Source organism: Thamnophis sirtalis, unplaced genomic scaffold (genome assembly GCF_051295495.1).
Source record: "Thamnophis sirtalis isolate CommonGarterSnake01/CBP01778 unplaced genomic scaffold, rThaSir2_p1.2 scaffold_1, whole genome shotgun sequence".
NCBI lineage: Eukaryota > Metazoa > Chordata > Lepidosauria > Squamata > Natricidae > Thamnophis > Thamnophis sirtalis.
In genome coordinates, this window is record NW_028261381.1 from 94,589,381 (window position 1) to 94,614,339 (window position 24,959).

A 24,959-nucleotide genomic window follows, 5' to 3' on the forward strand; every position below is an offset into this window, starting at 1 on the left:
CTTTCTGTTAATACCCAATAAATTCTTCTAAGGTGCAAAGGATTCTGCCAGTTTCCCAATGATTAAAGCTGCCAGTCTCCTGACATTTGAAACAAATCCTTGCTATTGTATTCTCAACCTCATTGGAAATGTATTTTTAAAGCAAATGTGCACAGGAGAGCAATTTCCATTGTTTAAAAATAATCCAGTGTGTGAGTTAAAGGCGCACATGCATAGTTCTTCAAAAAGAGCAGTTGCTGCTGGTTCAGGTTTGAAAATCAGTTTTCCAAAGTCACTAATGTACAGGTTCTCCACAGGTTTAGATCACAATTGCAAGTCCTGCGCTAGCCAGCAATCAATCCTTCCTTCCTTCCTTCCTTCCTTCCTTCCTTCCTTCCTTCCTTCCTTCCTTCCTTCCTTCCTTCCTTCCTTTTCTCTTTCTTTCCTTCCTCTCCCTCTATTTCTCTCCCTCCAGACTGATGTGTGGGTTTCCTAATCTCAATTGTGCTGGGGAGTGGGAAATCCACGCACATTTGCCTCACCCAGAAGTTCCAGGTTCTTTCTAAAACTTTCCCAAGCAACCCCAACAAAGCCCTTTCAACGAAAAGCAAGTGCGGAAAAAAAAAACCCAAGCACCCAAATCCATCATCAAGCCGGCTTCTCCCAACTCTTTGCGCCTCTGGAATTCCGACCAGGGCAAGCAAGCACGCGGAGAGGCAAACCTGGAGAGGGAGGGGGGTTTAAAAAGCTCGCACAAGTCCAAACTCTTACATTGCTTCCGCGGGAAAGGCTCTCAGGCGGAGGCACAACCGCTCAACCCGAAGGAGGAGCTTGGCGGAACTGGCCTCCGCCTGCTTCCCCCTCTCCAGCTTTGCCGCTTCCCGATTTGGATCCGAGCGGGACGCCAGCGGGAGCCGCGCTGCGGTTTGGCGAGGAGCGCAAAGCCGGACGCCGCAAAGGGCGCGCAGAGGACGGCGTCCCGTCCAGAGATCCTTACCAATTTCATGGTCAGGTTGTTGTGCTCCCAGCGCCACAGCATCACGCTCATCTTCCTCCGCCAGAGCGCCGGCCAACACCTGCCCAGGGCCAGCTAGGCTACAACAAGCTCATCAGCTCCAGCACCGCGTTGCCAACCCGGCACCTCCTAACCCGGCGGCTGCGGGGAGTATCTCTGCCTCTCGGGCGCAGAGCGATCTTCTCATCTTGGCGCTCTTTGGAAACTTAAGGGTTTTCCTGGCCGCGCATAGCCCGGGGCTTTGGATGCCCGCGCGCCCTGTTTGTGCTCCCGCCGCTCCTTTTGAAAAGGCGCTCGGGGAGAGAGAGAGAAGCAGCGGGGACGAGCAAGTCGTCTCCCTTCGCTGCGGCTGCCAGCAGATTGGGCACTCCCGACTCAATGGGCCGTTCAAGGGGGCTGAAGAGAGAGAGAGGGAGAGAGAGAGGCGCGTTTAACCATTTCGGGGGCGGAGCCGGCCCGGGAACTGAGCGAGCTTTGCAAAGCGACTGGCCCGTCACACTCTCCACCCTGGGCTGTGCCACCATGGGAAGGTGCAGCAGGTGGAGGAGGTTTGTTTTTTTTAAAAAAAAAAACTTGTGGGGCCTGGCAGACATTCGTGCTTCAGCTGCATTGGATCCAGGACTTTGTCATTTCCAGCCAACATAATGGGAGTTGTAGTCCCAAGAATCTGAAGGGAGTCTGAGGGGAAGCCCTCCCCTCCACCCCCAGATCAGATAGAAAGGAAAGCAGGCAGGTGGGTAGAAGAAAAAGAGGTTCACCTGGCTCTGCCGCATAAATGAATAATAAGCAGGTGGTCAGTGCAATCTTGATCCATCTAACCTAGAATATGCAAATATTCCAGACTTCCCCATTCTACTCTCCTCCAGATATGCTGGAATACAACTTCCTAAGTGCTAAGAGGAGATTCTGTCCAATACCTCTGAAGAGCCCCAATTTCCCAGAATCTCAGACAAAACTCTTTGTCTTTGCTCTGTATTCCTTCTCATGTCAGTTACTCTAAAGTTTGGCAGAACCCTAAGATAGGATATATAGAAATATAACCACATTCGTTATGTTGTCTGATTTTTTTTTATTTTGTGTGTGTGTGCTAAAAGCGCTCTTAGAGTTAGAACTGTATGTTCAGCAGCAATTCAGGTCCAAACACCTGCATTACTATCAAAAGTTGGTAGTAACCTGTCCCTCTGATTCAGCTTTCCACAAACCTTGGCTCTGCAATCTAGATAGCTCCTAAATTGCTGAATTGCCTGATTTTGTAAACGGCACTGAAACATAAAGCAATCATTATGGCCAGATTCCTACAACATACTGAGCCACAAGCCAGCAAATAACATTTTAGCTTAGTATGTTACACCAATCCAATATCTAGACTCTGAACTATGGGAAGAACGTTCTGTCAGAAGGGGGAGGGCATTACACAGGAAAAAAACATAGGAAAGGGAATGTTTTTTCCCCTTTTGCTATTGTATATTCAATACAATTCCTCTAGCAGTATGCTCCTTAAGTGTGAATTTGAAACATTCTCTGCTTCAGCTTTTCTACTGATGAAGGTCAGCCTCACACTTGCATGCAAGAAATGAAAAGCAAATATGCCAGTACACCTTAATATAGACCATCCAAGGATGCAACAGGGATAAAATCTTACCTAACCTCTTTCTGTACCCATCAGGAAAGCATGCGGAGCATTTTCCACAACCCTGGCAGAGGGAAAGACATCACTTTTTTTTCTTTTGCAACTTACGTACACACATAAACATAATAAAAACCAGCTGAGGGACTTTAGGATTGTCACTCTCCCTCAGCCCAACTCACCTCACAGTGTTGCTCTTGTTGTGGGGAAATAAGAGGAGGAAGGAATATTATGTATGTTTGCAGCCCTGAGTTGTTTATAAAAATAATAAAGGAGGGAGGAAAACAGACCTCTCTCCAGGAACTAGTTAGGTGTATGCACAAGTGTTGGCTCTTTAGTGTGTTAGGTGTGTGTGCTTATGTGTGTGTTTGAAAAAGAGGATATAATCGAGATGGATGCATGTGTTTTCTGGGTGTGTGTGTGTATTGGCAGCACAGGGCAAATTACTTTTGCTTTACTCTGGGTCACCTAATCTGAAGAGAGAACAGAGAGGACTTAGATTGGAATAGTTGGTAGCAGCATTTCTAGCTGCTCTTCAACTGTCTCTGTCATAGAGATTCACTGGGAAATTAACTTCTGAATAATTTTTTTTCTATGCAGACTACAATCAGATAAAGGCCATTTTTGATTCCGATCTCCTTTTTGCTGGCTTCTTTCATAATACCAGACTGGGTTTCATTCCATTTTATATCCAGGGTTAACTTGTTGATGGACAAAGATACAGAATCCCATGCCCTTTTAATTATTTCTTTCTGTTCTGTTGGATTGGGGTGGAGGAGATAGAAAATCATTCATACTTCATCCCCATTACCCGTGCAAAGCAACCTTTAACTAATGTTGGGCGGAGAAGCTTTGCATTTGGACACCTATGTTTCTAATATACTTCTTTTTACTTTACTCCAATAATTTTATTCAATAAATCTTTTCACAACATACAAAGACAGAAAAGATATTGCTTTTGATCAAAACAGAACATACCACCATAAATGGCAACAAGCATATCACGCTAGGTTAAGTGACTACGTTTGATATTCTTTATAAACATATATAATGTATAAAAATATAAATTATTATCATGTATTCTACCATCATTTATACTTTCTTGAAAAATATGTCAGTAAATACATCTGCATCCTTGTTTAATGCTTACTAAGGCTCCATGGTACAGGCAGGATGAAGTTTTTGATAAGGAATTAGCTCGAGGTTTATCTCCATCCGGGGCTTAGTCATCTAGCTTTTGCTTCATTAAAGGCTACAATAATCAACATAATTTATTCTAGAAGTCCCAAAGCTGATGCTGGTAGATTACACATTCCAGGAAGCTACTAATGGTCTAGGAAACTATGGACCTTCTTTGCATGCCTTGGTCTAGAACTAATGTATCATTGATTCCCTAACACAACTGCACATGATGATTTACAGACCATAAATAATGTATTCACACAATACACTAAATCCAAACCAGGCAAATTATGTTATGGCTTATAATGTGGACCTAGCCACTACAGGTAGTCCTCACTCAAATATGACAATTGGGAACAGCAACTAGATCGCTAAATAGCACAGTCGTAAAGTACAACTTCTTGTGATCGTGCCGACTTATGGCACTCTTATTTGCTACAAATTATGCAAACCCTACACAGCTGCCACATCCCACTGTCATGTGATCCCCATTTGTGAACTCCTGCCAGCTTCCTTATTGACTTTGCTTGTTGGAAGCTGACAGTGAAGGTTGTAATTGTAGACTGCTTGCAAGGTGCCTAAAGTATGATCATCTGGTTGTAGGCCTCTGTGAAAGCCACAACTATGAGGATCTATTGCACATTTCCCCATTCAGTGCTGACCTTAGATTTTTTTTCCCAATAAAAAGATGCTTCCCTGACAAGAGAAAATCAAAGTCTTGCCCTCCAAAATCTTCCCAGTTATTTGGTACCCGAAAGACCACATCCAGGATGCTCAACTACTGTGAGAAAGGATTGCTGCAAGTTGGCAAGCTTTGTAAATTAGATGCATGACTTTCAGAAAGGTCAAAGGTAGCTGCAATGAGCCAATGACAAATGAACACAGAAATGAAAGTGTGGGAGAAGCTGAAAGGAAGGAAGAATAGCTTGGATGAAAAGCCAAGGGGATTTCTAAGGGAATTATGTAAGTTCTCTTAACCACTGCTTCCATAAGCTGCCAGGGCCTTTAGAACTTTTTTTGTAGCTGAATTTAATTTGTCCCTTTCACTCTGCTTTGGAAATGTGACACCAGTTGTTTCTCCGTTCTCTTGGTCCTGCACTTGAGGTTCCCAGTTGTGCCTCGAAGAAGATGCAGGCCAGAACACATATTTAGGAAAGGATGTGGTTCAGAGTCCTAAGCCATATCATTTCTTAAGTCTTAAAAGCAGTTCTCTGGAATTAACAAATGAAAAGGAAGAGGTAGAATTGAAACAAGCTGGATTCTCATATGCACTAAATCATAATGTAGTTTGTTTTTGGTCTAGCAGATTGGTGAACTATGCCATGTGGTTAGTAAATTATGGCTCATGAATCAAGATATTGTGTAAGCCGAGGAAAGTGTGTAGACATCATGGCTTAGATGAATGTGGGAATCATGTTTTTGTCTCTCTAAACAGACACCAATTCTATTATCAAGAATCAGATTTTATTCTGCCCTCTCCCCCTTTATTTTCACTTATGAATCCCTATATTTACATGTCAAGATAAACTAAAGCTTAACCATGCCCTTCTTAATACATGTGAAGAATATTTATTTATTTATTATTGTTTACTTTTTTAAAAATTTCCTACGGACTTTAAATAAAATAAAATATATTCTATGGAATCAATTCAGACAGTCAGCTAGAAGTTATTGAATATGGAATAACCAACAGAAGATAGACTGACAGACTGCTAGCTAAAATTACTTTTGAACTTCTTAAATGGGTGCTCCATCATTGTAGGGGCTTTTTTGGTCTGAGATTATCTGAGGACTTCAGCCCTGTGCAAGGGGTTGAATTAGATGTCCAAAGTCCCATCCAACAGTGTAATTCTGCATGACAAAAATCTAGAGTGCTAATATTGCGAGGTATAAAATAACAAGCATGCAAAGGATAATGAATTGGGTATAGCAAAAGGGTTGAAAAGACCTGAACTATATAAATCTTAATTTGTACCTACCACATTTTCAAATCAGCAAACTTTAGTTAACATCCCATCAGCAAAATGCACTTTGATTTGGCCATATTCATTTCATGAATATATTTGAATTCAGCTGTATTTGGATTTAAAGAAAGCTTTATTCCAGAAATCTCAGGGCCACTGTCAGTTGTAATTGCCTTTCCCTTCCTTTCTCCTCTCCTTTCCTTTTTCCTTTCCGTTCCTTTCTCCTTTCCTTTCTTTTCCTTTCCTTTTCCCTTTCTCCTTTCCTTTCCTTTCTTTTCCTTTCCTTTTACCTTTCTCCTCTCCTTTCCTTTCCTTTTTCCTTTCCTTTCCTTTCTCCTTTCTCCTTTCCTTTCATTTCCGTTCCTTTTCCCTTTCTCCTTTCCTTTCTTTTCTCCTTTCTCTTTTTCTTTCCTTTCTTTTCCTTTTACCTTTCTCCTCTCCTTTCATTTCCTTTTTCCTTTCTGTTCCTTTCTCCTTTCCTTTCTTTTCCCTTTCGATTCCTTTCTCCTTTCTTTTCTTTTCCCTTCCTTTTCCCTTTCTCCTTTCCTTTCTTTTCCTTTCCTTGTGGTATTGCTGTGAAGTTCTTTTCATCTTTGTGCAGAACTTCCCTTTTAAGGAACTCCTTGAACAAACTGAGAGATAAGATTGGAAGCAGAGTTGGCAAAATCCTTCCTCTGACCTTTTGCCTCCTCCGTAAACAACTTTTGAACAGCATTTGCTTAAATGCTGGCTGTGTTGACAAATGGCTGCCATCCAGCTGTAATTTAAAAGGGTAAAAGAAATAAAGAAAACCACATCCATATATTCTTTGAAAAATATTCTCTTCTATATTTATCAGATTTTTTTTGAAAATAAGATATGCCTGGATTCACAATTCCTTAGTTTTAAAGTATTGATGCAAAGCAACTGGAGGTGTGGTAGGAAGTGTTAGTGGAAGCATTTTACTAGTACTATATATAAAATGCATGTCAGGCTAAAAAGCCTATTAGAGGTCCTAATGGGATGTTAATGGGCACTTAAATGCCCCAATTAATGTGCAAAATAATGCTCTTCTTCATTGATGGGTCTTCAATGACCCTGAAAACAGGTATGATTCCTGCATTCAGTACCCTAATGAATATAATTTGAGCTCCCAAGGCACAAAGAATACTGTTGAGAAAACAAGAGGAAACAGATGTTGGGAAAATTATGAATGAATTCAGAGTGGACAAACATTGTCAATGCATCAGTTGCTACAGGGAGATTTCTCAGGAAAATCCATTAACCAATGAGCACTAATTCATTGTGTTGCCCTGGAAAATATGCATAACAACTACAGGCCGGTTGGCATTTCCCTGATCATACTGGATTTATTACAATTAGTATGCCTTGTTATCACTTGAGTTCTCTAACTCCACTGCAGTTATTCAGCAATATGCAGAACATGTTAATAGACCACTTTGCTGCTCATGCTTGTTATCCTCCGTTGTTAATGATATAAATCGCCGTGCCAACCAACACCATATATTTCTGAGAGAAATATGGCTCTTAAAACATTTATGGTAGTATAAAGCCTCCATATGTGAGATGCTGTCCCAGGAGGAGCAGCTAAAAGCTTACCTCTATGACAGCTATTGTAAGTTCTGGTGACAGTGGTGGTATGGTATATTTAATGCAGAAGAGATGATTTTGAAAAATTTCCTACAGCTAAATAAGAAATATAAGTTGCTTTCGGTAAATGAGTACTACGTAAATTTGATAGGCAATATTTCTTCTGTTGTTGTTATCAACTTTCAAGTCAATCTCAACTCTTCGTAACCCCATGCGCACATCCAAAATTAAAGTCAATTTATATATACTATAGGCTCAACAATTTTCAAAATGGTAGCAAACCATGCCATTAGTTTTAGGTAAGGGGGGCTATAGCAATCCCTAATTGCCTATTTTCATATGAAGGTGCTCTTAAAGGTACCATAACAGATATTAATAAAGCCCAGGATATTGTGATCTGTATTTTATTTAAAAAATATCCAGTTTGGATTAAACTTCTCTGTTGGTTAAAAAGAAGACAGTCCCCCCACAAACATTAATATCTGCATTTTGAATCACTCCAAGTGTACTAAGTCACTGTTAATTTCAATCACCTGCCAGTGCTAGTTATCATTTCAAGAATATTACATTTGTACATTTAGTATGTACATGTATTTAAAATATTAGGAGAAACTTCACACAACATCATGTTATGCACCAATTTTATACTGGCTTGGGAATCTAAGAAATCACCTTTCCCAGAATACCTGTGTAATGTTGTCTTTTATCAGGAAGTGCAGTGTGATTGGGGAATGGCAGTACCTGTTCTTAGGGGAAACATCCTTTCCTGCAAAGTGAGATGGCTTCAGTCCCACAGACTTATGGAAATTTATATCATTTCAGCTGTTTCAGAGGCTTTTGTGATTCATGGTTCATTATTGTGTGGATATCAATGCAATGTTATTTGGATTATCTATTGAAGTAGTAGTAATAGTAGTAATGTTATTCTAACTTTTCCAGTAAACTGCCTACAGACTTATTAAGACTGAAGCAGTGGATCCATTTCCCCAATAAATCAATGAATGGCTACAGTTCTTCAAAGAAAAGATAAGTTTTGGTGAGATGAGAATATTGCAATGGCAATGCACTTAATTCTCACAAAAATTGTTAGGTGGGTGAAGAGAAAAATTTGGATAAACATATTAATGAATAAGATTAACATTTATTTTTAAACTGCAAAATATTACAAGCATATTAATACAACTTTAGTGTTCCAGGTTTATTCATTTATTTTTCTGCCTTATTCTATTTAATTTCCTTCAGGGACAGATACTCATACATGAATCATTGTTGCCCTGCGCACATGTCATTTCCCATCATGAGTCTTGCCTCAAAGGACAGAATCGAAACCAGACAGCACAGAAACAAAGGGAGTTTATCATTCATCCTTATCTTCTTAACTCTCAATTGCTTATGGGCTCCAATCATACAGTAATGTTTACATGATAGCATTGGATTTAAAAATGCTTAAAGTCCCATTGAACTCAATACCCTGTTTTCTCCAAAATAAGACCTCCCCGTATAATAAGCCCAATGGGGCTTTTGAGCGCATATGCTAAAATAAGCCCTCCCCTGAAAATAAGCCCTCCCCGAAAATATTGCAACACAGCAGCAACCATGAGGTGACCACGCTCGGCACCTCCAACTCAAAAATAAGACCTCCCTGAAAATAAGTCCAAGTGCTTATTTCGGGGGTGGTGGTGAATAAGATCCTGTCTTATTTTCGGGAAACACGGTAGAATGAAAACACGCTAATACCCTTTAACCTTGGAGCATTCATATTTCTGAATAGCAGATACGATTCATTTAAATACAGACTGTGATAAAACAATTGTGAATACCATTCATTAGTACATCAGAATGCAACATATGAAACCAGGGGTTTGGTCTGATTGTGTCAAAAAAGGCTAAACAATGCTTCCTTTGTTCATGTCTTTGTTAAACACTTCACAGAATTTGCCTTTATCTATTTAATTTGCCAAAAGTACTGATCAAAAAAGCTATCCTTGAGCATTTCAACATTTCTTACTAACTACATTAAATTATAAATCAATGCAAAGAATTGTTCTCTTATTCTCTTTTGACATAAGTTATTTGCAATTTACAAAATGCTTTTCTCAACCATTTAAAATTAAATAATGGAATTAAACGTAATCCTGGGATGTAGGTAAAGTGACAGCAGTGAATAATGGAACAATATGTAAAGAAACCAATTTATTTCATACCTTGAAGGTAAGGCCATGCCACTTCTTGAATTAAAAGAAATTATAGGAGAATGGTTTGAGTTATTGCCAATGTTAAATATCAGTGCTGAAGGGGGATGGAGACTTGTGAGTAAATCAGATGGATGAATGTCTTGTTTACTGACATAGTATTTAAAAGGGCACTTCTAATGAGTCAACAGGCTTGCCATGTGTTTTGATGTCTCATCACAGCTGAATCAGCTTCTGTTACTTTGATGGATTTTTCAGACCATTTTATTTATTTTTGGTTGCCTACTAAAGCATTCTCTGAAAATAGTGCTCTTTTGCCCTTCTTATTATGCAGTAATGAATCATCAGATTTACTGACTCTTATCATTCAGTGTTTCTTGGAATGACATCAGCATCCTGAGAGCTGGACAGTTCCATTCACTTCACTTCAAAGATTTTTCTTCCTTGCTTCTTCCTGTATCTTTCCAACCTCAAATATTATCTAGACTTGCTGATAAACTACAATACATTTGCAAAACATGTTCACCCACGCTCCCAGGCAGCATAAAGATGCATCTGAGATTTAAAAGAAACACCATAGAAAAGTTTGGTTTAAAAAAAAAAGCCACTGATATGTTACCAAATTGTTAAGATTCAAAATATGATGTTCTTTTAATAATAAAAATGATCAATGCGTACTGGGCTAAGATGTTAGCAAACACAGATAGATAAGGAAAGCACATTAAAAGTATTATCTATGTTAGATTACCTATGTATATCTATGGGGTAATTATTGACTGAATTGTGGGCTTAACATATCCTAATAAAAATTAACATTATCATAAAATTAAGTATCATAATCACATTCCACCTCCTCTTTCTCCCCTAGCAGCATAAATGAAACTTTCTTATTGTCTCATCAGTTCTTATAGCAAAGTATGGTTCTAGTCTTTAGATTTGAATCTTTTATAAACAGAGAAGTCATTCAAATTAACCCATAAGAGAATTTCTTGTGTTAGGAAAACATAATATCTTGGAATAAAATTGAACATGTGCCTAATGCTTCTATTGTTATCTGGTTTTTCAGCAACGAAGAATCTTAGCAGAAACTACTACAAAAAGTTCATATATGTGTGTGTATATGTATATATTTGCACTTCGACCGAATTTTTTCTTTAATCTTTTCTTGTTAGTTCTTGTTAGTTTTTATATTTTTACTTTAAAATTTAATGCAACAATGTATTAAAAAGTGCCCAGTATGTTTCTTACAGTCGTAATAGAATATTATTCATGTTTTACTATTTCCAGATATCATTGTTGTTTTCATGATTATGATCCAATCCATTTCAAACAGACAACACACAAACTGCATAAAAATAGCACTTCATAGTGCCTTACAGCCCTCTCGAAGCAATTTACAGAGTCAACATATTGCCCCCAATAATCTGGGTCATCATTTAAATAATGTATTAATGTTTGCAGCAAGAGGGACATATAGGAAATTCTTGCTGCATCACCAAAAAGCTGTCTATTTCTGAATCGAAGCCAATGTAATTAAGTAAAAGAGTTACCAGAAATTTTAAGAAATAGTTAAGAGCTATTAGTGGGATTTTTATTTATTTATTTACAGTGTTTATCAGAATTCCCTTCTTTTTATTCGTGCTGAAGGTGGATAGTTATATATCGCCAGATGCTAAAAACTAGTTGTATTCTTGTTGGTGTTAATTAAAGAAATTCAAGTTACATTATCTTAAAAGTAAAATCTTTTTGAAATTGTTTATCCAATTACTTGACTTTCACCTTCTCTGTTTTCCTATACCTCAATTATATCCTGACAAAACAAAGCAATTAATTCTAGCAAAGCTAGATGAGTCTCAGCTTACACCATGACAGTAGTTTCAGGCTATGTAACCCACCCTTTATTCTCAAAATAAACTTCTACCTAGAAATTAAGCATGAAACAAGAATTTTGAGTTCAAATATTTGCAAGAAAATGTATTGGAAGCATTTTAACAAACCAGACTGAATGACATAAAGTAAGTAGTTACTATGACCTGATGGGCAACGTTTCATCAGGGCTTTTGGTCAGAAACTGCTTTAATCAGAATAGAGCTGGAAGGACCTTGGAGGTCTTCTAATTCAGCCCCCTGCTCAAGCAGGAGACCCTATACCATTTCAGACAAGTGACTGTCTAGTCTCTTTTTAAAAGCTCCAGTGATGAAGCACCCACAACTTCTGAAGGCAAGCTGATTCACTGGTTATGAAGTTTCTCCTTAATTCAAGGTTGCTTCTCTCCTTGATTAGTTTCTATCCATTGTTTCTTTGTCCTGCTTTGGAAAATAAATTGACCCTCTCCTCTTTGTGGCAGCCTCTCAAAAACTGGATAATACAAAGAGCTTCTTAGAGCTCTTGTCAACTCAGGCATGTGTTATCAATGACAGCATCTAGCCATCTGTTGGTATCTTGGTTTTATCAAGTAGCTGCTATAGTTTCAAAATTTATAAAGCATTTTTATTCTCAGATGTAGATACTGTATATCCATTGTCTGAACAAGATGATTTGAAAGGGAGATCTTCAGATATAAAAAGGAAAGCTTGTGAGATAACCAAGCTGAACCCAAGGAAGGGATCTCAAGTCCTTTGTACCTACAAGAGATCTAAGTCCAGCTCTCCTTGAATTCCATTTACTCTTATCAATTTGCTTTGACTATTAGTAGTTCAGAATTTGGTAGAGAGTTTAAGCTTGCAATAAACCCTTTATATTCATTTGAACTGCCCCAATTTCCTGATTCCTTGTGCTTGACAGCAAGCTGAATTATTCTGTAAAGCATCCATTATAGCAAACAAAGGTTGTCATATATCCCAAATTTGTATCATATATAATACATTTCTTTTAAGTAGTAGCACATTTTCAAAATGAATACAAATGTAAAAGAAACAGTTCTTATGTTTTACTTACCTAAATATTCACTATAATTTATTAGTAATAGAAACTTTTATTTCATAATTAAAATTTCAGCACCATTATCTTTGACGGTACACTCCATGATTAAAAGCATCTCTCTAAACATTTACAGACAGAATTCAGTTTTTCAGAACAAGCTCATTTGTGGGCTGCTCTAATGGTTTGGCAAAGCAACAATCAAAAGATTGCACTTGTTCATTTCTAAGACAAATCTATGATCTTTAGTGCCCTGAGCTTAAAAGCAAATGTGTTATCTATGGTTCCCCCCCACACACACAAGCTTTCCAGCTGAAAAGGATTAATTTACCCCATTATCAGTGTCCCTTTTGCATTACAAAGCCAATATAAACTTCTAATTTAAATTGCAATAAGAAAAAGTGAATGGCCCCATATCCTGCTAATTTTGTATATAAAAGATTAAATTATAGGTATTAAGTGAGATAAATAAAGCCACTTGGCAGAATACAAAATCAATTTGTGTTGAATTTTAAAAATCCAATACAAAAACCATGAAGGTAGGATTTTAAATTCATATCAAGAGGGGGGACGGGGGAAGATCTATTTCAATGTCTTTTGTTTAGACAAGTACATTATTATTACTACTACTCATCCGCAAATTAGAAAAAATAAAATTAAAAATAAAATGCAGTTTCAAGTAAGAATGCCACTAAGTGATCTCATTGAAATGAGTGATACTAGATCTCATTATTTACCTAGTCACAAGGACTTTCTTTCCCAAGTATTTTCTTTCTGATGCAGCATGACTTGAGGCATTGAATTGAAACACACATACTATATGACATATATAAAAATATGTAATGAAAAACCCAACTATCTGTATTCTGATTTGCCAGTGCTCTGGGACCTTGGAGGTCTTTTAGTCCAGCCCCCTGCTCAAGCAGGATACTCTATTTCAGACAAGTGACGGTCCAGTCTCTTCTTAAAAGCCTGCAGTAATGAAGCACCCACAACTGCTGAAGGCAAGCTGTCCTACTGGTTAACTGTCCTCACTGGTTAACTGTCCTCTCCTTAATTCCTTCTCTCCTTGATTAGTTTCCATCCATTGTTTCTTGTCTTGCCTTTTGGTGCTTTGGAAAATAAGTTGACCCCCTCCTCTTTTTGGCAACCTCTCAAATACTTCTATCAATTCTGCAATGGCAGAAGATGTCTTCTAGATCTCTTGATAGTTTAGGCTATTATTGATCATAGTGTATTCTGGATAGGCAAAGGAAGTTGAGCATCAGAGACACGCTTTATTCATGGTTGGGGAATGCACTGCTCCTACCCACAGCTGTTAGATTGCAGGAGGTTCTTAGGCTCTTTTCTATTCCCATTACTTTTTAATGTCTGTATAAAGCTTCTGAAAGTGATGCTCAGAAAGGATGTACCTGAATGTCAATTGATCTACATGACATACAAATCTAGTTCTCAAAATGTGTGCGAGTCTCTGTGGTGTGCTCTTGCCTGGACCAGATTGTGGCCACAGTGACAAGTAATACAATAAAGCACATTCTCATTTTTCTTTAAAGACCAGATATGAACCTCCTTACATTCTTCTTGAATGTTCTGGTGAGTGTTAAGGCAAAGGGCACCTTCTATCAGCTGTGTTTTATTTATCCAATTAAGCCCCTTTTTTGTTAGAGCCAAAATACTCTATCTTGCTGTATAGATTACTTATAGATTAGGGATGTAGTAGCTCAGTGGCTAAGGCGCTGAGTTTGTCGATCAGAAAGCTTGGCAGTTCGGTGGTTCAAATCCCTAGTGCCACATAAGTGAGCTCCCATCACTTGTCTCTCCCTTCTGCAAAACTAGCAGTTCAAAAGCATGTAAAAATGCAAGTAGAAAAAATAGAAGCCACCTTTGGTGGGAAGGTAACAGTGTTCCTAAATGTCTTCAGCATTTAGTCATGCCGGCCACATGACCACAGAGATGTCTTTGGACAGCGCTGTTTTTTTGGCTTTGAAATGAAGATGAGCACTGCCCCCTAGAGTTGGGAATGACTAGCACATATGTGCGAGGGGAACCTTTACCTTTACCTATACTCTGATTACATCTCTTTGATTTTTCTATTTTAACTTAGATGTGAAGGATCTGACTATGGAACAGAACATCTCTGTTGCTATGACCAGCCCCAATTTTTGAGCTCTCCCAGAAAGATTCTTGTTACATGTAACACAAAAACAGTGGAACACATATGCCAGTAAGAAATGCAATGGGCCTCCAGGCATTTTACGTGCTCAGAAAAGCAAGGACAGGTCTTTTCAATTTATGCTTTCAAAATGTTGTTAGAGATTTACCAAACACAATTGTTTTAATGTTTCATTATGAATACTATTTCAGTTGTTAAAAAGGCCACATAAATTAGTTCAATTAATTTTAGAAAAACATAAATATTCAACGAGAAATAAAACACATTTCAAAAACTTTATATTAAAAGGCTAGCGATGGTAACCCGTCTTCTTACTCCAAAGTTGGCTGCTTTGGTATTTTGAAAATGTGTGAATGGGCATATTTCTATTGAGCAAAGAGTAGGATTACGGCCTTATGAGGCACTACCATGGCCCCATGTGAGCAGGTCAAGGAGAAGTAATTGTGTCTATTCAATTTTCAGCCAGGGCTTATTCATTTTGGCTGTTCTACTCGCCTTTCCCTGTGATTTAACCATTTTTTCCCATTCTAAACAAGGCCCAGGCAAAAGATTCTAAACAAGGCCCAGGGAAAGGACTTCCGCTTATTATTATCCATCAGAAAGAATGATGCTTTTGAATACAAGGGGGACTTACTTCGGATGAGCATAACGGTCACACACTCTGGGTGGCCTAATGCAGATGGCAGGGGAGGGGGGGGGGAAAACAAAACAAGAGGTAAACTTCAATTATCTTTGCAATTTCTACAAAGAGATCAAGGCTGCCATCCATGCATTGTTAGGCAATTCAGTCTCCAAATTTATCAATGAGTTTCAAGAAAGCTAACTGTGTCCAGAACAGCAATTCTTTTATTTTCACAAAGCAGGGATGAAATTACGGATAGCATTAGCCTTGTAATTTAAATGGCAATTAACAGAGAAGCCTATAACTTCTGCAGTAGATTGCTCTTCTGCTTCTGGAAGTCAGTTTTATACATTTTATATGGGCACTGCCCTTTTGTTCTACAATGCAGACACTGTTCTCTTCACTAGTGTTTGGCGTTAATTTGAATGTCACTGCATCATTCATTTTGCCTTCTTGCTGCTACTTATCTAGTTACTGTATGGCTTATTAAACTGAATTTGAGTGCTGTGATCTGTACTTTAATACTCTGTCTGTTTCTTTGAAGCATGTGCCAAAAAACAGCATATAAATAAGTGTTTAACTAAAGCCAGACGTTACTTGCTAGCATCAAGTTCCAGTTGGAGCTAACCAGAAATGATAGCTGTAGTATAGCCTCACGCCATGAAGATGGGATCAAGAAGACACTATCTGTATGTTGCTTTAAGATGACATAGAGGCATGCCCAACAAATTATGGGCATGTGCTCAACAGGCTTCTTTGCTAATAATGCATAATTTATAACGTACATATTATTTTGAAAGAATAAGACACCAAATAAAATATCTCCTTCCTACACCAAACTATTTAAGTACTTTTGATTTATAATATGCTAAAAGTGATTTCAAGAGAACTCACAATATTTATTTTATTTATATATCATAATTTTCAAATATATTGTCATCAAGCCAATATATTCAAAATAATCAAGAACATGTAAAATGTACAGTTGGGTTCCACCACAAAACCGCAGTCGACTAAAGCGTGTGTCACTAAAGCGCGGTGACAAAACCGCACCGTCAAAACCGCGCGACAACAGCGCGCCGACAACAGCGCGCCGACAGAAGCGCGCTGTAACAACCCTAAAAATAACCCTAAACCTAACTAAACCTAACCCTAAACCTAACCCTAAACTTAACCCTAAACCTAACCCTAAACCTTACCTTAAGTTAAATCGCGCTTCTGTCGGCGCGCTGTTGTCGCGCGCTTTTGACATCGCGGTTTTAGCGCCGTGGTGTTGTCGGCGCGCTTTTGACTTTCGCGGTTATGTCGTGCCACGGTACAGTTGTCATGAGTGTATGAAGCTGTGTAGCCCACATATGGAAAACCTGGAATATTACTGATATAATGACATTGTATTTATGAAAATGGGTCTGCAGAAATAAAATTCAACAAATATAATTTCATTTATCTTAAAGATATTTAGTCATTGAAAGGATCTTTCTGCCGTTTTATTCTTCCTTTGCCCATTATCAGGGGACATTTCTTATGAGATGTAATATAATTCTCTTAAGACACAGCTCCTTTTAAAAAAAAATCCTTCATATTACATCACAATACAAGAAACAATTTTAAAACTTCTGCCCATTGTCTCCATTATTTCAGAAAACTTAGCAAAGATAATAAAGCTGAAAGATAGATAGATAGATGTATGATAACATCATTTTGCATTTTCAGCAAAAAAAAAATCATTCCACTGACTTAGATTTTTTTTGAATATGCCAAGAATCAAACAAACAGTAAACCCGTGCCTGCTACCATGTTAACCATGATCCACACAACATTTAGAATGGTTACTATTCTCATGAAATAATTACATCAAACAGCTTCCATAGCAAAAAGCAAATAAGAAAGAATGGATAATGTCTGGTCTATTTTTACCTGTGATCAGCTAAGCACTTTCCAACATTTGGGGTGAATAGTATCATCCAACAGTTCCTGGTCTGTTGTACTCACCCTCACCACTTAACAACTGGCATCCAGTTCTTCCCCCCACTAAGAAGAGAGTTCACACTGATTGTGGCCCATTTTTGCAGATTTTTTGGGTTTTTATACACTGAGGGAACAGAGACCCCCATAGACTGAATAAGAATGCTGTGTGCCTGTAAGCAGATTTTGGGTTAAATGAGGCCACTCGTCAGGGTTCTTGGTTTTAAGAAGCGCAACTGTTACTGTGACAACACTTCACATCTTCGGCTGTTAGCTGGTGAACATTTATTCACATAAGGAGCCTTTGATCATGACAGTAACCATTTGTCTTTATGAAGAGTTTGGGTCTGACTGTGGCAAGTTTATACAACAGATATACATAATGAGTCTAGAGAAATATAACCTTTTGTAGTTCTTTTTTTGTCTCCTGGCCAACTTCCCTCACCAACTATACTGAACTTGTTGTACCCTGTAAAAGAGTGGAGGATACTTGCCCCCAAAGAAATTGTTCTGCTGAGAGAAATATAGACTGAGTTCCCTGCACGTGCTTTGCTTCACTACAAAAGGTTCGTTGTTCTGAGGAAAGCAACTTGTACAGCCTGGTTTGTAAAAACACTGTTCAAATCAGTTTTAAGAACAACCGCCAACTCGGAATGCAATGGACAGAAGGATGAACTGTCGCAAGGCTGTTTTGATGCGTATTGCAATAATCGCCATCAATAAAGGAGATAACTAAACATAGCTTGGAGAATGGGAGCAGACATAGCTTGTCTCTATTACAGGTCACAGTGGGATGCAGCCAGTTTGCACCAATTCAAATGAACCGGATGTTAATTTTGCATCCAGTTCGCCAAACCAGTTGTTGCTAGGACCGGCTGGCCCCGGCCACACCACACTACCCTCCCAGGAGTCTCCACGCAGCCCATTTAACATGCCAGGTAAGTGCAGGGTCTTTGCGGAGGCTCTGGGAGGGCGAAAAACAGGCTCCCTAAAAGTACAGAAATGGGCCCATTTCCAGCCGCCAGAATGTCTCCGGAGCCTGAGGAAGGCTGTTTTTGCCTTCCTGGAGCCTCAGGGAAAGCCTATGAAGTCTGGGAAGAGCGAAAAACGTATCTACCAGAAGTACCAGAAGTACCAGAAGTCTGAAAATGGGCCTGTTTCCAGCCTTCGGAGGGCCTCCAGAGCCTGGGGGAGACTTTTTTCACCCTCCCGGAGGATCAAAAAAACCCCCTGGAGCCTGGGAAGGGCAAAATCGCTCCCCCCACCATGTTGCAGGAGGCCGAGTAGGCCACACCCACCATGGCCACGTCCACTCATCAACCAGGCAGAATACTAGTTGCTAACATTTGTTTAATCCCACCCCTGCAGATAGTCCTCAACTTATGATCGCAATCAAGCCCAACCGGAGTCCTTCGGGTTTGGGCGGCCTATAAATTTTATTAATAAATAAAAATAAATAAATGTTTGCGTTGCTAAGTGAGACAGTTGTCAAGTGAGTTTTGCCCCATTTTATGACCTGTTTCACCCCAGGTGTTAAGTGACTCATTGCAGTTGTTAAGTTAGTTGTTAAGGGAATCTGGCTTCCCCATTGACTTTGCTTGTCAGAAGATCACAAAAGTTGACCACGTGACCTGGGGGCACTGCAACCATTATAAGTACATGTCAGTTGCCAAGCATCTGAATTTTGATCATGTGGCAATCAGGATGCTACCATGGCCATAAGGGTGAAAAATGGTCACAAGTCACTTTTTTCAGTGCTGTTGTAACTTCAAATGATCACTAAACAAATGGTTGTTAATTTGAGGACTACATGTACATCATTTCTTCAAACTGTGGAAAATTTGGATTGCAATAGATCAATAGAATATATTTTCTTTTTTATATTCATGACAACCCCCAAACCCCAAATCTGTCCATAGATTCATGGTGAGCTTTATACCTGGATGGCAACATGAATCACTATCTTTCTCTCCCTTGCCATGTTCTCCTCCACTGCATTAAACTGATGCTTAATTCAAGTTGACATCAGTGTAAAAAACAAAACAAAAACCCAGTTCTATCCCAGCCTGTTCCATCCGATTATTGAAATGTGGCTGATGTTTGTATAATATTATACTACTTGGTAACTTCCAAGGTGATTATTTTGTTCCCTTAACAGTGTCTACCAAGATTGTCAAATACAGTCTTAGGGAGAAGAAAGGAGGGGTCTGAAAACCAGCAAAGGTGTTCAGCTTTGGGGTTCTGCTTTTTAATAGTACAGAATACTGTATATGGGCAATTACTGTTCAAAACTAATCAAGTTTTGATTATTTGATTGAGGGATTCCAGGAAGCCATAGCCCAGATGAGATTCCCAACACTTCTAAGTCATACGTCCAAAATAAAATTATTTTTCCTCCTCAATCACAATTTCAGCAATTGCTCCTTGTGCTCCAAAAAATATAGATTGTAATCTCTCTAATGTATCTTATACAAAATCTAGGATTGCAATCACTGCTAAACTACCTGGAAAAGAAACTTAATAAAACAGAACAGTTTATTTGCAATTTTTAATAAACCCACCAGGTGGCATTAGCAACCAACTTAACCAGAAACACGGAGGGAGAGAGGGAGGGAGGGAGGGAGGGAGGGAGGGAGAGAGAGAGATCCTTCCTGTGTGATCTTATCCTCTTTTATCCCATATTTTCATTTTCTAACAATTCACTGGCAGCCTAATCAGGTGCAAGCAAAGGAATTTATATGGCTGATTTATAAGCACTTTGGATTCAATCAGGTCATGGCAAATATATCTGCACTTATTGTTGAAATACAGTATTGGGTTTGAAAAAAATATTATTTTGGCTTGAGCCCATACTATCCAAAACACAGTGGTTTTTATTCACCAAAAATTAGTTCTGTTGATTTTTCTCTGAGTGCTCAATGTAGCAAACTAGATTAATAACTTGAAACAAAGAGATAACACTACTTGGTGTACTGTGCTCACTGCTACATTCTTCACTTTCTTCTCATGGGTGACTTAGTTGCGATTTTTAAAGTGTACCCAATTTAGCCAAATTGCAACGTTCCCACTTACAGAGAGGTAAAACATTTTTGCACTCATAAGAGCATTAGATTTCTAAAATTAATTATACATTTCATGCTTGAGTACCTTTTGAATGTAGCTGCTTACCAAGAACAGATGTCAGAAATTATTATGACATTCATATTCTTAAGCGTTTCATGTTAGATTGTCATAATGTCAGAAGAAAACCACCAAACCTGGTAAGAACTAAAAATTGCCCAAGGGAATCAAATAGCAATAAGCTAATATTAAAATGAAGACAGTAGATTTGCATGTATTCTGTGCCAGAAGAAGGGACTTTCTCTGCATGCGTCAAACCAAGTCAAGGCCACACCCACCATGGTAATTTGAAGAGCAACTGACAAATTCATGGAGTACCATGCATGGCCACCAAGACTAAACACAGGTAGCCTTTCATTTACAACAGTTCATTTAGTGACGTTCAAAGTTACAATGGTCCTGAAAAAAGTGATTTATTACAGTTTTTCACAGTTATGACCGTTGCAGCATCCCCATGCTCATGTGATCAAAATTCAGATGCTTGGCAACTGGTTCCTACTTATGACTGTTGCTGGGTCCCAAGGTCATGTGATCACCTTTTGCAACTTTCTCACCAGCAAAGTCAATGGGGAAGCCAGATTCAATTAACACCCGGGTTACTAACTTATCACGTAACAAGTGCGGCAAGTAAGGTCGTAAAATGGGGCAAAGTTCACTTAACAAATGTCTCACTTAACAATAGAAAATGTGGGATCAATTGTGGTCGTAAATCGAGGATACCTGTACAGATTAAGCCAGTGATGGCAAACCTTTTCAGCATGAGTGCTGAAAAGGGAGCATTTTGTGTGGGCACATACCCTTGTCTGGGCTGTGACAAAGAAGAGGAGCTACCAAGGAGGCATGCGCGGGTCAGAAAATGTATTTCTGGTTTCCAGTGCACACATGTGCGCCAGCCAGCAAGACTTCCGGTTGCTGTCGCGCATGCGCACACTCCGATCAGCTGGCCAGTGTGCAGGCCCATGCTGGAAAACGGAAGACCGACTCTTTTGGTTTCCAGCACTGCTGCATGCATGAAGGCCAGCTGATTGTTGTGTGTGCATATGCGCCAGAAATCTGAAAGAGGAACGGGCAATGCCACGAGTGCCAGGCAACATGGCTCCATGTGCCGCTTCAGGCATGCGTGCCACAGGTTCGCCATCACAGGATTAAGGTATATGAAGTTGCATGTTTATGAAAAATCATTCGAAATGATTGTGCACAGCCCTACTATCTATCTATCTATCTATCTATCTATCTATCTATCTATCTATCTATCTATCTATCTATCTATCTACCTACCTACCTACCTACCTACCTACCTACCTATACATATACATATACATATACATATACATATACATATACATATACATATACATATACATATACATATACATATACATATATGTTATACTTGTGCTGATAAAAAAATAAAGGGAGACTAGTATAGATCTATTTCAAGCTATTTAGCTCTCATCAGCTAGCCATACCCTTACTGGGATTCGAACCTGTGGTGTATTACATCTTAGGCAGACGTCTTAGCCATTAAGCCACAGGCCCTCCTCCTTATCAGCTGAAGCCAGGGAGGAAGGTATATATTTAGTGTCACAACCCCTGGTATAGCACGAATACAACAATATATCAATATATCAATATATCTATCTATATCTATCTATCTATCTATCTATCTATCTATCTATCTATCTCTATCTATCTATCTATCTATCTATCTATCTATCTATCTATCTATCTCTATATCTATCTATCTATCTCTATCTCTATATCTCTATCTCTATACCTATACCCATCTCTATCTCTATCTCTATACCTATCCCTATCCCTATATCTATGTATGTATGTGTATGTGTATGTGTATGTGTATATATACGGCATAACACGCACACAAACATGCACACCAGTTTAACTTTCATATTTGTGGAAGCATCACACTTTGTGAGATGGTAGATCTTAATCTGAATAGAGTCATCATTCAAGCTGGAAGGGATAGATACAGATCCAATCTTTCTCTGGTTTCCCAAAGTAAAAACTCAGAAGTGCCTTGCATCAATTGCATCCCTTCCTGAAGAAAATATTTTTAATATTCTATAATACCAACACTATTCATTTATGGGTGTGACTACTGAGACAGTCTTTACACAGGGCTATCTATCTGTTTAATCCAGGAACTTCAGCTGCCTCAGAACGCAACAGCCAGCCAGGTCTCTGGAAAAACTCAGAGCTGATATTACAACAGTGCAAAAAATGCTTTACTGGCAGTCAATTTATTTCCTGGTGAAATACAAAATAAAATGTGCTGATTATCCATCCTTTAAAAGCCTTATATGGCTTAGCTTCAACCACTTGACTTGAAAGAACATCTCTTTCTAAAGGTGCTTTTTCAAGAGGCAAATGGATTTTCTGGTTTTTCTTTGAAGACGCTTTGCTTCTCGTCCAAGAAGCTTTCTAAAGGATCTCCCCACCCCACAAGAAAGTCTGAGGAGGTTTGTCCACAACGAAGTCCCTGCTGACTCCAGCTAACCCTTGAAATACATTCTCTGCTGAAATATGGGATCAAACTTTTGTTTGCTTTTCAAAATGTTCTATTAACATATCTTTGAAAATAGGGTTAGAACTATTCATTTTACCTGGATTATACTGCCATTTTTAATTATTTTTATCTCTATGGATTTAAACATAATTTTATTATGCTTTATTTTTAACCACCAAGAGAAATAATATAGTAACAAGGCAACATGCTAAAAGGCCATTTGTCATTTCATTCCTTTTTTCAATTGGTATTCCATATGAACATAACCAATGAGTATTACTGTCAGGATAAATATCTCAACTAGTGTGACTACCATTGAACAAGATTTGGGATGCTTACATCTAATGAACTGTTCTGATGAGTTGATTGGTTTTTAAACTTCATATTTTTAGAGCACCAATTCTATGAAAATATATGATTCTTTCTACTGTATTGATGGCCACATTTTATCACCTCCTATTTGCATGCAGCTGTTTGGGAGGCAATGCCCTGGGTTGATCCCCTTATTCCACTCTTCTGCTCTTTCAGTCTTGGGCTATACTAGAGAAAGGCAGCATTAAAACACTTACAATATAATACTATTGGTCAAGCAGTGTAGTGGCAATACTGGTACAGAGACCAGTGCAGAATGGCAGAAAACAACAATAAATGGAGGGGAGGCTGCTATGAACACATCGGCCTAAAACAGCTAATAAGTATTGCTCTGATCCTATCCACAACTGACAGTGCTTATGTTGTAATGAATGACAAAACGTCATACATTTTAGACACTTTGCAACTACCATCAATTTAATGTGGGATACATGACTATCTAACTAAGTCCATCTAACCCATGAGCTGGAAACTGCTGGAAGAGTTCAGGAGCAAATGGATCGAGCTTTAAAAAAAAACCCATCCCTGAAAGCCACTCGCTAAAACTGACCCACAGTTTTGGCATGCAACTTTTAGCAATGCTTTCGAAGGAAATACCAACTATGTGTCTAATTTATAGGTGTCTCCGCAAATGCTCAGTCATGCAGAAACATCCCTAGGTGTAAGTTTACAATTTTGTCATTTTTTTTTTTTTTAAATCAGCATTAAAAAAGACACATTTATTTTCCTTTAGCCTACTTTCACCCTTCATAACTTAAGTAATCCTTCTACATTGAACATATGTAATAGATAGATAGTAGTCAGACAGATAGACAGACATAGGCAGGTTGGTAGGTAGGTGGGTCAGTGACGACCAGTTGATTTTACTGATCTAAAGCTCCGTTTGATGTAGAAAAGTAAAACCTGTCTCCTTTATCTGTCTTTGTCTAACAAATAGATCTACCTGATTCAGCTTTCTCTTGTTATTGTCCTCCAAACGTTAGGACTATAATTTCTATAATTTCATTCCAACCTGTTATTCTGGACTGGAAAAAAAAGCACATCACACAGTTAGGTGCGACAGACATTACTTTTGTCTTTTGTTCTCAAGCTGCCTGACAACTGACTTACTTTCAACATCTTAAGTTAAAAAAAAAAAAATCAGATGCTTCTTCACACAGAGTAGTTAGCCCTGCAAATAAAATGTCATAGAATTGGAACTTTACCTGTTGCTCAGCACAAAGTTAGCCAGAAAAGCACAGATTTGTGTGCCAGTTTGCTAGGAACAAATCTTATTTTTAAATACTCACATCAGTGTGAATTTCATAAAATTACCAACTTCAGCCTTCACCAACCACTTACAGTATTATATGACTAAATGCTGCCCTCTTTTCCCCTTAACACGGTTCACCAAAGAATTTGTTCCACAGAACAATTTCAAAGGTTATTCACTATCTTCACTATCACTACTTCTATTTCCCTTGCTTTTTATCAAGTGACAGTATAAAAAAGTGAGATTTCAGTACAGCTTCCAGAAACTGTTTGTGTATAACTGGTGATTATGTGGCTCAATAATTGCAGGATATCCTGCTATTTTCTCCTAAGGTTGATATTCTGCCTGTGGACAGATGGCAGCAAAGCAGAGCACAGATGGTAACCCACAGCTCACAAACTCCTCGTCACTGTTTCAAATTCTGTACACATGTCATTTTGAAGGTATATATTACTCCAAG

At 38.6% G+C, this 24,959-nt stretch overlaps 1 protein-coding gene across 11 annotated transcripts in view; it reads right to left on the bottom strand.

Annotated features, from left to right (window-relative positions):
- The window catches only part of NAV2 (neuron navigator 2), a 598,751-nt gene that overhangs the window by 262,816 nt on the left and 310,976 nt on the right, over positions 1 to 24,959 (bottom strand). Inside the window, exon 1 of one of the 11 annotated variants that reach the window (XM_087719102.1) lies at positions 977 to 1,281. The exons of the other annotated variants lie outside the window; for them this stretch is intronic. Coding sequence (XP_087575228.1) covers positions 977 to 1,027 — 51 coding nt within the window. The 5' untranslated portion in view covers positions 1,028 to 1,281. Of the gene's footprint in view, positions 1 to 976; positions 1,282 to 24,959 lie in introns of those variants that run through there. 11 annotated transcript variants of the gene reach the window in all.